Raw genomic sequence first — 13258 nt, forward strand, 5'->3', positions numbered from 1 at the left:
CACATCAAAATCGTAATTTATTTTATTATCCGAAACGATTGAAAATGATGCCGGGACGTTACGCTCAAAATTCGAAACTTGGGAATTCAGTATTTGTGAATTAAAAAAACAATTTCCAAATGCCGAATTTGAAGTTCCCGCGCGATCGGCGCCAGCGCAGTGAGTCAAATTTTGCGGCCTCCTGCGACTCGACTTTCTTTCGGACCACCGCACCACGCTGTGAAGCAAAGCGCCGTTGCTACCGCGACCCGAAGAGAGGAGGGGGTGAGCAGGCGGGATAGAAGAAAGCCGGCGCGGGGAAAAACCGGTCTTCCCCGACTCAGCGATAAGCCTCTGCTCGAGCGCCGCCAAGGTTTCCGAGGGAGAACACAAATTCAGGAAGCGACATCACACTGAAATCTGATTTTTGGTATTTCAAAAAGAAAGGCCGTAGTGCGTTCTTCATTGCGTTAAAAAACATGTTTTACGATTGCCGTTATTAAATGTTATAGAAATGTCGCCTACAAAGCTTCTAAATTTCCTGATTTTTGACGTCACCGATCAAAAGAAGCAAGGAGGTTAACGCGGGAAATATAAACGCCAAAAATAAAAAGGCGCGCGCGCGCCCGGGGAAATTTTTTTTCGCGATGCGGTTTTTTTGGCGTGTCTATGACTACAACTTGCATCGTTTTAGACAATAAAAAAGAATACGACCTTTGGGGTGTCAGTGCCCCTTTAAGTTGCCGGTGGCTCTAGACTATCAATTTTGGTGTTCAATGCGGAGCGCAAGTTCGTCTGGTTCTTTCACAGGCGTTGCGATGATGTCAGAACGCCAAATTCTTATTGGCTGATGTAAAAAAAAAAAAAAAAGTGGGCGGACCCAAAGGCATCTAGCATCGAGGTCTATACCCACTATCCTGTCAATCAAAGCCAATCAGAACTCGGCGTCGTTCTGACGTCAACGGAATCCCTGCGCAGGAAGCAGACGACTTGCTCTCCGAATACCCTTCACAAATAATTACTGCTAAAAAGAAAAGAAAAAAAGAAAAGAAAAGCGGCGTTGATTTGTTTAGGGTAATTGTGTCGCGCAGCGTATCTATAGACGTATACAGACCGACACGCGCTGTTGACAAGCATGTCCGCGCTTGCCCACACCACGTGTAGGCACTGCACGTGCGTGGAAACCAGGTCCGCGTCAAATGATGCTTTTGCGCATGCGCCGCGGCGACGAGGGCAGCTGCGTTACGTGAGAGCCGCGTACTGGTCTATAGAGAATAAGATGGACGCGGCTGTCCGTTGTAGAACAATGTCTATACGTTGCTCAACAGGTGCAACCATTTGCGGCCGAAATACTGGAGCCAGAGTTGTAGACGGAGATCTTGTCCGAAGCAACAAGTATCCCTGGGTGGTATGTGTGCCCACGTTATTTTTCCTCAATAACTACCTTAATGTTGCACAGTATGTGTTTTTAATCAATTGAACTCTTTCTTATCTTATTACGCTGGCGTCAGCTCCGCAGCAGAAGATACACTTCGGAGCACAGAAACAATCCGCAGTTGACGGTTTAAGGGAGAAGCCGTTCACCCCATATTTAAGACGTCAGTTCATTTGTCGAAATGCGCACGCGTTTCTAGTAGCCAATTTAAGGATACCAAAATCCTAGTACTTGTGGAACCAAAACTGAGCTTTTCTTCTTGTTGACGCGCTGCCAAACAAGCACACGACATCAGATTCGCTCCACGTGCGTTTGCAGACCGAACTAGTTTATGCAAGCGTTTAAATCCGCCATCCAGTCGGAAGCAGCTGCTTCAGTTGGTGCTGCAAATTTTTCATTCCAGATTGTATAGAAATAATTAAAATATCACCTACCCTTCTGAGCAAAAAAAAAAAGAAGAAAAAAGGCAAGACACATTTTTGGCGCGTTACTATAGTTTCTGCAATAGCGCTGATGGCTGCAGTTTTGCTGTACCATGGCGCGTAGTGGTAGTTGTGTGGCTCCTCGAATCCTCATGAGCGGAGCCCTTCTGCTCAGCCGCAGCTACCACAACAGTTCTGGCTGAGTGGGACGCTACAGTTACAAAGATTGTTACTATCGAGACACAGCGCCACTCGAGGTGAGAACGAAGTGGCCTGCATAGCTATGCGATATTCTGCCTCAAAATGGACAAGGGCTGGCCACACTCCGTTCCAAGACTGACCGCAGCCAAGGCTACGATCCAATGATGACAACCAATCAGCGCAAAATAAAAATGCAACCTCACGGCGGCCGTCATTTTTGTACACTCAGTACCCCCGTCTAATTGCCACTCATGCACAGTGATTGCGCCGTGTTCTGACCCTTTTTTTTTTCCTGTGCGTGATCAAAAAAAAAAATAAGTGGTTAGAAACACAAAGTAGTCACTGTGCTAAACAGAATATAGGTAAAACGGCGCAGAATGACAAAGACTGGAAGAAAGGAACAAACAGGACGAAACAGGCGCTGACTCGCAACTGAAGGTTTTATTACCGAAAACATCAAAAGTAATCACGGTAAGGCAGCAATCTACACGTGCGCCAACCTTCCTCTTGAGCTATAAAGCCCGTAATCAACAACAGCCAACCTTTCTGCCACATCACATGGGGCACCGGTCATTTACGTGCCGCGACCGCACGCTGGGCTGAGGACTCGTTAATATTGAAATTGTGCTCGCACTGGTGAACCCAGATATCCTAGGTACGATCCTTACCACTGCCCGTTTTCATTTGAATGTACAGTGTACTCAACTGTTAAACATAATGCGGGAGCGGTGGCCGGAGAGACTGCATGCGCCATCTACCACCTCACTCTGGAATCTTATGCAGCTGCTGTTTTCTGGAGTTACACTCCCAGCTCCGAAACAATCACCGATGCGTGACTCGGCGATAAAAAAACCGCTTTTTGATTTTTTGTTGTTGTTGTTTAAAGAAGGTGGCCTTTATTAGAGAAACTGCGAGATCACCGAGATATGGTAGCCCGGCATGGTAAATGTGTAGATGTGACTAAACAGACTGGAAAAAACAACAAAACAAACAAGTAAAAATTTAAAGCGTGGGTTATAAAGAAAGGAACGAGGAGGTCGTGCGATAATTGTATCGGGGAGTGGCGACAATCCCAAGAAGAGCCGGCTTATTCTCTGCCGCATCATTGATTTAATCGCTAGACAGCTCTGGTATCAGCATCGGCCACCGCTCCCGCGTTATGTTTAACAGTTGAGCACACTGTACATCGTACCGCGGCGTGCGGTCGCCTATCACCACTCCCTGGCACAGGTTAAAGGGACACTGAACCAGGCATTGCAGTGTCCATAATAAGTGGCGCATGATCTTTCCATGAGCCAGAAGCTGCCGGTGTGCGCGAGCACACGCAACGAGATTGACAATATAGTCCTTTATTCACGCTTAAGATGACGGAGAAACGTGTGGTATCCGGGCAAAAGGAGAATAAAGACAGTCTTTTTATCCACACAAGTGGAAGCTACGTGCTTGTTGGACCAATTAATCGCCTACATCTTACACCAGACCCCACTGTGGAGATGAAAAGCCTGTCTTTATTGTCGTTTTCCCCAGAGCCAACACAGCTCACTGTCATTTTAGGTCCGGTTCTCACATGCAGCGAAGCGCTGATGTTCCGCTGCTCACGTGTCGTCAGTTACTTATCGTCTGCCATTAGCAACAGTTTTGACGATGCGATACGAAGCTGGTGAAAGCTCCCGTCAGCACGCGCTTAGCGCGAGGACAGCGCTATGCTTCTAGCGCTCCGCTGCATGCATGAACAGGGGGACTATTCCGTCAATAACGTTGCGTGTGCTCGCGCACACCGGCGGCTGCTGGCTTGTGGAAAGATCGTTCGCCACTTAGCATGAAGACTGGAGTGTTTGGTTCAGCATCCCTTAAAAGACCCCAGGCTAGGAGTTGTACTGCACCTCCTAAGTTTATCATACAGCTTAGACTTCAGACGCCCATTAAAGGGGCGTTGCAACGATTTTGTACTTTGCGCGAATGCCGCTTAGAACGGATTCCTGACGTTAATGACCTGTGAAATACGCGTTCGTTTTTCACCACACGCAAACGAAGTCACACAAAAAATTAAAGCAAAACCAAGCAGCGTTCACCTCCAACTCGTAGCCAGAACAAGCTACCACGTGATCTGGAGCCGATTATATGCCGCCAATTGTAATCATAGCCACGCGCATGAGTTGGCAAGACACACGCACTGAGTTCCAGACATTGGTATGGGTCGGCTATTATCGTCATTGCAGCGACTGGACACGGGCAACTACCCGAATACTTCTCAAGTTATCGATTATCACGAGCCCTAATCGAGTGCCTACGCAATGCTCGGGTACAATCTATGAGCCGCATTCAAATATCGTCACTGGGCGGTACTGCGACCTCTTAGCTACGTCATCAAGTTTTGCGAAGCAGAAATTGAGTAACGATGCTCGCTTTTGTCCTTGGAATTACACCGCAACAAGGAAGTTTCTTGGCCAGTGGCATTGCGTGCGAGTATCCTTGAGTCCCACTACTACCAGTAAGCTCGGGTAAAGTGAAAAACATTCCAATTGAATATCGTTGCACCGCCCCTTTAAGGCTGACTAACTTCCAGCTGTATAAACATACAATTCAACACAATTGTTTTGTATTATTGGTTTAGCCAGTGTTTAGCAAACGCACGAAAACAATGAGCGCCGTAACGCTGCACTTTCGACGCTGCCTGATTGATACCATCGTTACGTAGCGTCTACTGCGGTCGGACTTGATGTGAAACGAAGTAGAGGTTCACGCCAGAATGAAAACCATGTGTGAGCGGAGGTTAACGCTGTCGGGGCGCCTGTCTTAGTTTCACAAGCTGTGTGCCGTTAGGAAGAGCACGGGGGTGATGATATCGCTCAGCAAATTGCCTTGTTTACACGAACGCTTGCTGAAAGAAAACTCGAGCACGTACTTGTGCATGCATGTGCCTCTTACAGGTACACAAAATGCACAAAATAGTGTGTTGAAAGTAATGTTAATTTATTTCAATTTAATTCCCTCAAAACGTTCAAGTTCGTATGCATCACGACGGAATATACCGAAAAATGTTACATATGTTCGAATTCTTCAGTTACTGACCTGCGTTTTGTTTGTAGATTTAGTAACTCTCCGAGTTCGCTTGTCGGTGATATTACTTTGTTTTTGTCAATTTAAATTTAATAAATGATTACCCGCTGGGTAATGTGCATTTCGTTGAAGAGATCTTTACGCTAAAGTCAGTTAAAATTAGTAACATCGACGGATGCTTCCACCGCAGGTTCGGATCTCTGCCTACTACCAGCCGATTGAGAACTTCGATAAAAACGGAACATCCGCTTGCTCTATTGTGAAGACTGAAAGAGTGAGTATCGAATGTGTGACGCTTCTCTACAATGGGGTGAGCGTCGAGAGGGCTGTACACATGCGCCTCTTTGAAGTGAAACACTATTTGTGCTCCGTGGGATTTATTTTAGAAAACGCGTTAGGTTCATTAATATATGTAGGTAGCTTGCCTCCCGCCGGTGCGGCGCACCGCGCATTCGCGAGGGCGCCCATCAAACCATTCTGCCTATCTTGGCCGCAAGTTAGCTATGTAGCTGCCTCGCCTCAGACACGATCACATGGTCGTGTCGCCGCGGGGTCAATCGGGATCTCGAATTCGGCTCCCGACGTGCCGCTTTCTCTCCTAGCCACTGGATGGCGCTGCAGGCGCCCCGTGGTGGGCGAGGAGAAACCTCCTCGCCCATCGACCGATATATACTCGGTGGGCTAGGGGGCGAAGGGCCTCTTAGAACTTCGGACGCCATCGAGCCCAGGCAAGTGTAGGGCGACCGGATCTAGGGTAATCGTGGGACACGAGGCCGGGCGGCGGAGAAAAGCTCACCGGAGATAAGCTCACCGGAGATAAGCTCACCGGAGAAAAGCTCACCGGAGAAAAGCTCACCGGAGAAAAGCTCACCGGAGAAAAGCTCACCGGAGAAAAGCTCACCGCAAAACCGGAAGATGCGGAGAAAAGCTCACCAGCCTTTTAGCGGATGCGGAGAAAAGCTCACCGATTTTTTCTTTAACTTAGTGGATTCTGAGTGAAACGTGGTAATTTAACACAATTCGCATTCGTCACTTTATTAAAAATATGTCCTCTTCTTTTTTTGTGATATCCTTGAAGTTCATTGGGCATATTTACTGAATTCTCAGAAATTTGTAATCACCCATTTTGTATATTATTGAAGCCGCAAGGGGGGGGGGGGGGGGGGGGGGAGGAGGAGGAGGAGGAGGTATAAAATCAGAACATCACTCACCGTTAAAAAAGACAACAATTTATTGACAACTGACAGTGCGCCGTTGGTAGCTCTGTCAAATAAAGAGGTTTGTTCTTTGCGAGCTAATATGAATAGCGGTGTGTGAAGCGTTTCAGCTCCAAATATTGCGCAGTGCCTAATAGGTAAGTAGGTGTTAATGTAATCAGTGTCGGCTACGCTGTTTTCTTTCTGTTAATTTCAGTAACAAAACTTCAGTTGCAAGAACAGCTTCGTCCTGTCGCGTTAATTGTCTTCACTCTGTCGTCGCCGCGTGAGCGGTTTTCATCATGTATAACGTTTACCAACTCGCCCTATTTGCTACTTTACTGAAGACTAGTTCTTGCATAGGTCACGAGTAACAACGGTGACAGTGTGCAGCCTAAAGGTCATGGGTGGCTCACCGTAGAAGGGCACTATGACACAAAGGCAAGATGTGGAAACACCAGCACGAACGGCTAGAAAACGTGCATGTTCGTGGACGAAAGAAGCGTCGATATCCTACTGACTGTTTTATCCTTTTTTCAAAGGTGAACAAAAGCTTCAATGAGAATTTCAGGCACCGCGTTGTTGCGCATGCACTTTCGGCATTTATAGTTTTGATTTCTACGTTTTGGGCAGACATTATTAAGTTTTCGAACGTTTTCCTGTTCTTCAAGTTCATGAAGTTTTCAGTTAAGCTTTCGTTGCCTAGAGAGTAAGCCACAGAAGACACCCGCCGGCAATTATTAATTTGGGAGCAATATACGCAATAAGCTTGACAAATAATACAAAAAAGGACATTTTCTTTTTTACAAAGCTGAGGAATTTTAGCGATAATAACTTGAAATATGTTATGCATGATCCAACAACCTCCATATAAAAAGAAGAAAAAAAATCGGTGAGCTTTTCTCCGCATGCGCTCAAGGGCCGGTGAGTTTTTCTCCGCATACGCCGGTTTTGCGGTGAGCTTTTCTCCGGTGAGCTTTTCTCCGGTGAGCTTATCTCCGGTGAGCTTATCTCCGGTGAGCTTATCTCCGGTGAGCTTTTCTCCGGTGAGCTTTTCTCCGGTGAGCTTTTCTCCGGTGAGCTTTTCTCCGGGATTCCACGAGGCCTGAGGGCCCTCTTTGTGTTTAGCTTTGGGCTTAACGTGCATTTGTAAATATTCTTGTAATGTCGCGTGTATTTCTAGTGTAGATTGAGTGTTTTGTAGCGTTGTGTTTTATTGTACTAATAAACGGGGAGCGGAATCCCGCTCCCGTGAAAGAACCAGGCTGGACTCGGTTTGTTGACGGACCACGTGGGAAATGGCGAATCGGCGGCGCTACGTGATTTCCTACACCGGAAAACCTAATCACCTAAGCCACGCTTCCCATTTCACTTCCAGGCAAAGCTAAAAGCAGCCCGCTCAGTGTCCAAAAACTTGCAAGCCATCGTCTCTCTTTGTGGCGGCTCGATGATTACTCGACAGCACGTGCTGACAGCTGGACACTGCCTTATGCCAGAGTAAGCTTTCACATACTTGTGATACATGCGAGCCACCCTAAAGTGTGATCCTCATAGAGAGTATACCGCAATTAACGGTCGTATTTCTTCTTTTTTTGTAAGTACAGTGCGCAGCAATATAAGCTGGCCTAGCGATGTTCATAACTGACCCGGGGGGGGGGGGGGGGGGGTACAAAAGGCACTCGGGGAGCCTCGTGTATGTTAAGCTAGTAAAGAGGTTGGAATAGAGTGCCACATTTTCTATTGCCGCAATGTGGCAGTAAGTTTTATAGCTGAGCGCTCTGAAGGCACACCATATGGCATTTTACTCCTTTCGGCTGGTACTGTTCAAGGCCCCATCATAATGTAAAGGACTCAACGTGTGACTTCTATATCAAAGCGGCTCGCCGAGACCACATCTGTATACTACTGCCTTTCTGCTGCAAGTTACCTCAATGTAGTTTCTTAGCATCGTGCAGATAACAAGACGGGTATGCTAAAAGTCAGTCGTAAGAAGGTTTGCAGCACAGTGGGACTAGAGGGTGTTAGAACGAGCTGTTAAAGAGACAGTGAGCTTGAACAAATTTCTGGTGGTACGTAGCATGTTTCGCTTGTGCGGTGGAAGTGTAGTTCACATTGAACGTCGGTGACAGTGCTCAACTAACGCTCAAACGTTTCAGGGAGTTCCAACCCCGCTACGTGGTGCGTTATGGCTCGTCACAGACCTCCCGTCAGTCTACAGCTTTCGTGGCCAAGATCTACAAACACCCCAACTGCCATCTTGTGAACATGGACCGTGCGGTAGATGACGTAGCAGTGATGGTTCTCAAGTCTCCACTGGCAGTGCCACCCGTCTGCCTGCCCAGCTTGGGGGCGCCGCTACCATCGCAAGTCACCATAGCTGGATGGGGCAACACCATACCGAGTTGAGTCAACGCCCCCCTATAGAGCAAGGCCGTAGTGCAAGATTTGCAACGTCACTTAGTGGGGGCCAGCGCGGGACACTGACCAGATAAGTGCAGCGTCAGTGTTTAGCTAAAGCTTGTCCTCACTGATTGAATATGGGTTCCAACCGAGCGACAGAGTTCACAATTTGTTTGCGATCTGCACTCCGCGCTGACCTCTGGTCAAGTGTGCCAATGTTCCTCGTTAAAGGGGTTGACTGACTTCAAGCCCCTTGTTGTAACGTAAAATGTTCCAAAGCAGGAGGACCACACACTATTGAAATGAACGGTCCTTGGAAGCGAATAGGGGTGCAATACTTGCTTGTAGCTCATGTTCCGCGTTTTCGCATAACGATGGTTGGCGGGACTTGCGAGAAGCGTTAATTTATTAAGAGGCATTTGCATGTCGAAAATGGTTAAAATCGCGCACAAAGAGACGAGGACAAACGAGGAAGGAACACAGAACACAGACACACAAACGAGGAAGGAACACAGAACACAGACAGGCGCGCCTGTCTGTGTTCTGTGTTCCTTCCTCGTTTGTCCTCGTCTCTTTGTGCGCGATTTTACCCATGTTCAACGTTTACCAACTCGCCCAACTTACAACTCTTCTGCATGTCGAAATTGAAGATCCAGATGAGTTAAGATGGAAGATTTCGCGGTTTGAATTAAACGCAAGTTTCTCTGTGCATAAAATGTTCCCTCTGGTAGGCTTATGGTATCGTACCTATTCCGAAGGCTGATCGCACTCTCCCCGGATAGATTAAAACTGCATTACACTCTTAATAGATTTCCGCTCGCCGGCTTGCTCGCAAGGCACGCAGTGGCCCATCACTCTAATCTGCACGGGAAATTAGCTGGTGATTCGCAAGAGCAATTTGACCACACTTTACGATCTTTGTTAGGACGATGAGGAAAGATTTCGGCAAATTTTTGCTGCCCAACGCATATTGCAGTTTTCTTTTTTATCTTTCTGGAAATTTAATATTTGTTCGGCGACCTGTGCGTCACTGTGCGTTTTGTGTAAAGGGGAAGAACGAACATTTCTTAGACTGCAGGCAACAGCAAGAAGAAAAAAAGAAAACAACGTGGTGCTAATTGTTCTTTGAAATAAGGAAAAGTGACTGAACAAATTTTCGGGAACGTTTCTCAGATGTGGACGACTGTTTTATTGGTTTATTTATTTTCCCTTTCTCGAATATACTTTCAGGTAGGCACGAGTGCAGTCTTAAGCTTGCAGTATCAGAAAGATAATTCGCAAATACGACGGCAGCAGCAGTTATGAATCCCTATAAGTTCGCGTGCTCAATTAATTTTAACCCACATTGTCAATGGCGAAACCTTCTAAGTTGCACACCTCTGTAGCTTGGTCACACCACGACATAAAAAAGTTCAAACAGTTTTCACACGTGTCAAAATTGAAGGGGCCTTCAGTGTATGCATAGAAACGACATTCTAGCTATTGCAAATATATTTTAAGACCTTGTGAAGTAGCGCAGGCACGACAATACAGTTCCCGCTTGTTTTCTCTTGTCTAATGCTTATCACATTTAAGAGAAAAGAACGTTTTGTTGGAGAGAAAGACTTCCTAGCTATCGCTCAGTCTCCCTGGCAGGCATCGACACTCTACAGCTTCCGGACCTGCTCAAGGAGGCCCAGATGCAAGTGATCACGGCACAAGAATGCAAGGAGGAACACTCGTACGCTGACCTTGAGCGCCAGATTTGCGCCAAACCGGCCTCAGGCTTTCCGGGAGTGGTCAGTTTGCATAGTCTTCCTTTCATAAAAGACTACGTATTCCAATTTCTAGAGGGTTCGCCAGCTTCAACCATTCTTGCTTTGACTCGCAGAACACTTACTCACATTAAGTAATAAACATTTCATAATCGTTAGGGCTGAACGGTTGATAGACTAACCTTCCGATTAATCGATAAATGCTCTAATCGTGTTTAAGTTTTTAACCAGTTAATCGGTTGAGTTTTAAGTTGAGAACCTCAGGGAGGACTTAAGGCGGATGTTTCGCTACTTGGTACACATTTTGTGTATTTTAGGAGGCAGCCCTCTTGTATTCCACGGCAATCGACTTCGCATTCTCTGGATTTTAATCCAGTGATTATCAATCAGGCTCATATATATATAAAATATTTAAGTTCTATTATGGTTTGTCTGTTTCTTTTTGTTTTTCCAGGCGATACAGCGTAAATATTTAAACGAGGCTTGTGTATTTCACCATAGATGGAATAGTAAGGAAGAGCAAAAAGAAATATGTAGTTTTGACGTTCTTTTTAGGTATTAAGCCTGGATGTCACCGCAACCGATTAAATTGATTTATTAATTGATTAGCTATAACGATTTATCGGGTTAAACTAGTTAATGGACGCCCAGCCTTAGTAAATATATACAAGGAAAAAACAAACAAAACTGGTGAAACATTGTAGGAAGAACTAGAGAAGGATAAGATTGGCAGCTGAAAGTTTGCTAAGAAACGTCGCTTTTGTGAGAGTAAAATAATCTGTTTAAGGGCGAGACTCTGGTTGTTTTCTGGTGACTCTTTTACAATTCTCTCTAACAGCTTAAGCTTCCTTTGAAAAGTCCGCGACCTTCAAACACGTTTGTAATGGTATAAGAATGGTGAATATGTTCAACCAACACACTCCTTGGAACCTGTTAATTTTTGTTTATGTGGCTGGGCTCTGCGGTAACTTGAAAGCGTGCTTAAGTGGTGAGTTACACCCACTAAAATTTTAGAGTGCTACGTTGACTCGATTGAAGAACGTCTCCATGTTCTGATAAAAGGCGACCAGCTCAAAAATCAGGACGGTTGTTCTCCTAATTTGTAGAAATGAATAAAGTCTTGGAACTAAAACAAGTAAAATACATATAAAGCATACTTCAAAGAATCAATATTTTGGCGTTTATTTTGCTTTATGTTTATCTTTATTTTTTTGCCAACTCAATTAATAAAAAAAAGTCATAAAGAAAACGCCCATTTACCTGTTGGTTTGCCGGGAGGACCCGGCATATGATGATACATTCAAAACAGTGTTAGGGACTACATTCCCTTCTGACGGCCATTTTTTCTTTAGTGATAAAAGTTTTGTGGAAAGCGTCAAATCAAAACTATAAAAAAAACTATATTCGTTAAATGCATCCGTTTCACTCAATGCCGCAGTTTCTGTTGAGAAAAACGAAAATCACTGATCCACAAAAAAACATAATATCCAATAGAGTATACTTTTAGATGCCATATAAGCTGCTTAAAGTTTATGCTTTAGAGCCCTAATACCTTATATGACATACACCTTTAAGGCTTGATAGTATAGCTCTGAAGGTATACCCACGATTCATTATTAAAATACGGCTATGTTGGAACGCAATATACGTTAAATGAAATCGCGGTTTACGCTTACTCATTAGTCACTCGAAATTGTGCACTGCGTATCTCCTGCGCCCAAGAAAACGATCACGTGGCTATGACCTGGTAACTCATAACTAGTCAGCTCTTAGCGTTCACTACATATATTATACCGGTTGTCCAAAATAGTGGCCAGGCTCTTCAAATCGACCGCCAAATTCGGTTTCTTAACCTATCGCGCTACGATTTTGTGCAGCGTTACCCACATATGGTGCTTTTTTTTTAATTTGCAAAGTGCAAACTTACCTGAGGAAAAAGGAAAGAAAGAAAAAATCTTAGCACCTATGAAAACGCAGCGAAGCCGCCGGTCTTCAAAACCATAGGGCGCCCTATTGTTTGAAGATCGGCGGCTTCGCTGAGTTTCCATATGAATTAAGCCTTTTTCTTTCTTTACTTTTTCTTCAGTTAAGTTCGCTCTTTGCAAATTTTACAAAAAAAAAAAAATAAAATAAATAAAATGCACCATCTGTGGGCATCGCTGCACAAAATCGTAGCGCGAGAGGTTAAGAAACTGAATTTTGCGGTCAATTTAAAGAGGCTGGCCGCTATTTGAAACACCCAATATATACGGTGAAGTGCATCTGGTACCTAACGCTAAACTCAGACCGCAGCCAAGCCTACTCTCCGAGTCTTACCTAGAAAGACGACGCAGAAGCTTGCCACAAGCAGCAGAACCGTACGACCCTCCATCTTCAGAAACGAATTGGGTCTGGGAAAAGAACGTGGCTTATGGCGCGGATGTAACCGAGAACAGAGCTTCCTAAAACGCCGATGTATGTGCTTATAAAGCAGGAGATAACTTTTTTTTTCTTTTTGTTCTTTTACAGTTGTGTCACTCTTCACAACTCTTTGTGTTTTGCTTGTTTTTTTAGATTTTTTGGGTTTTTTTTTTTTTTTTTTTTTGCGGTGACTCTCGTCTCTTCAAACTAGTTGCCGATAGCATTTATCGAAACCATGAGTCAAGAAGTGGAGTTATCTTACGGCACGTGTAGATACTGACTGCCTCGTAAGACTGGGGAACCCTCGAGAATCTTTTTTTTTTTTTTAGATTGAATACATTTTTGGAGCGGTAGTTTTAGTAATAAGTGACTTCAAAAGCGCGAAACGGAAAAGAGGAACGCTCTATTTCC

The 13258-nt window shown here is 45.1% G+C and overlaps 1 protein-coding gene across 1 annotated transcript in view; it reads right to left on the bottom strand.

Annotated features, from left to right (window-relative positions):
• The window catches only part of LOC115329452, a 30323-nt gene extending 17428 nt beyond the window's left edge, over positions 1-12895 (bottom strand). The window contains exon 1 of the mRNA XM_040211118.2: positions 12764-12895. Coding sequence (XP_040067052.1) covers positions 12764-12818 — 55 coding nt within the window. The 5' untranslated portion in view covers positions 12819-12895. The remainder of the gene's footprint in view (positions 1-12763) is intronic.
• Positions 12896-13258: the final 363 nt, after the last annotated feature.

This window comes from Ixodes scapularis, unplaced genomic scaffold (assembly GCF_016920785.2).
Source record: "Ixodes scapularis isolate PalLabHiFi unplaced genomic scaffold, ASM1692078v2 PGA_scaffold10__122_contigs__length_95168666, whole genome shotgun sequence".
In the NCBI taxonomy this organism is placed as follows: domain Eukaryota; kingdom Metazoa; phylum Arthropoda; class Arachnida; order Ixodida; family Ixodidae; genus Ixodes; species Ixodes scapularis.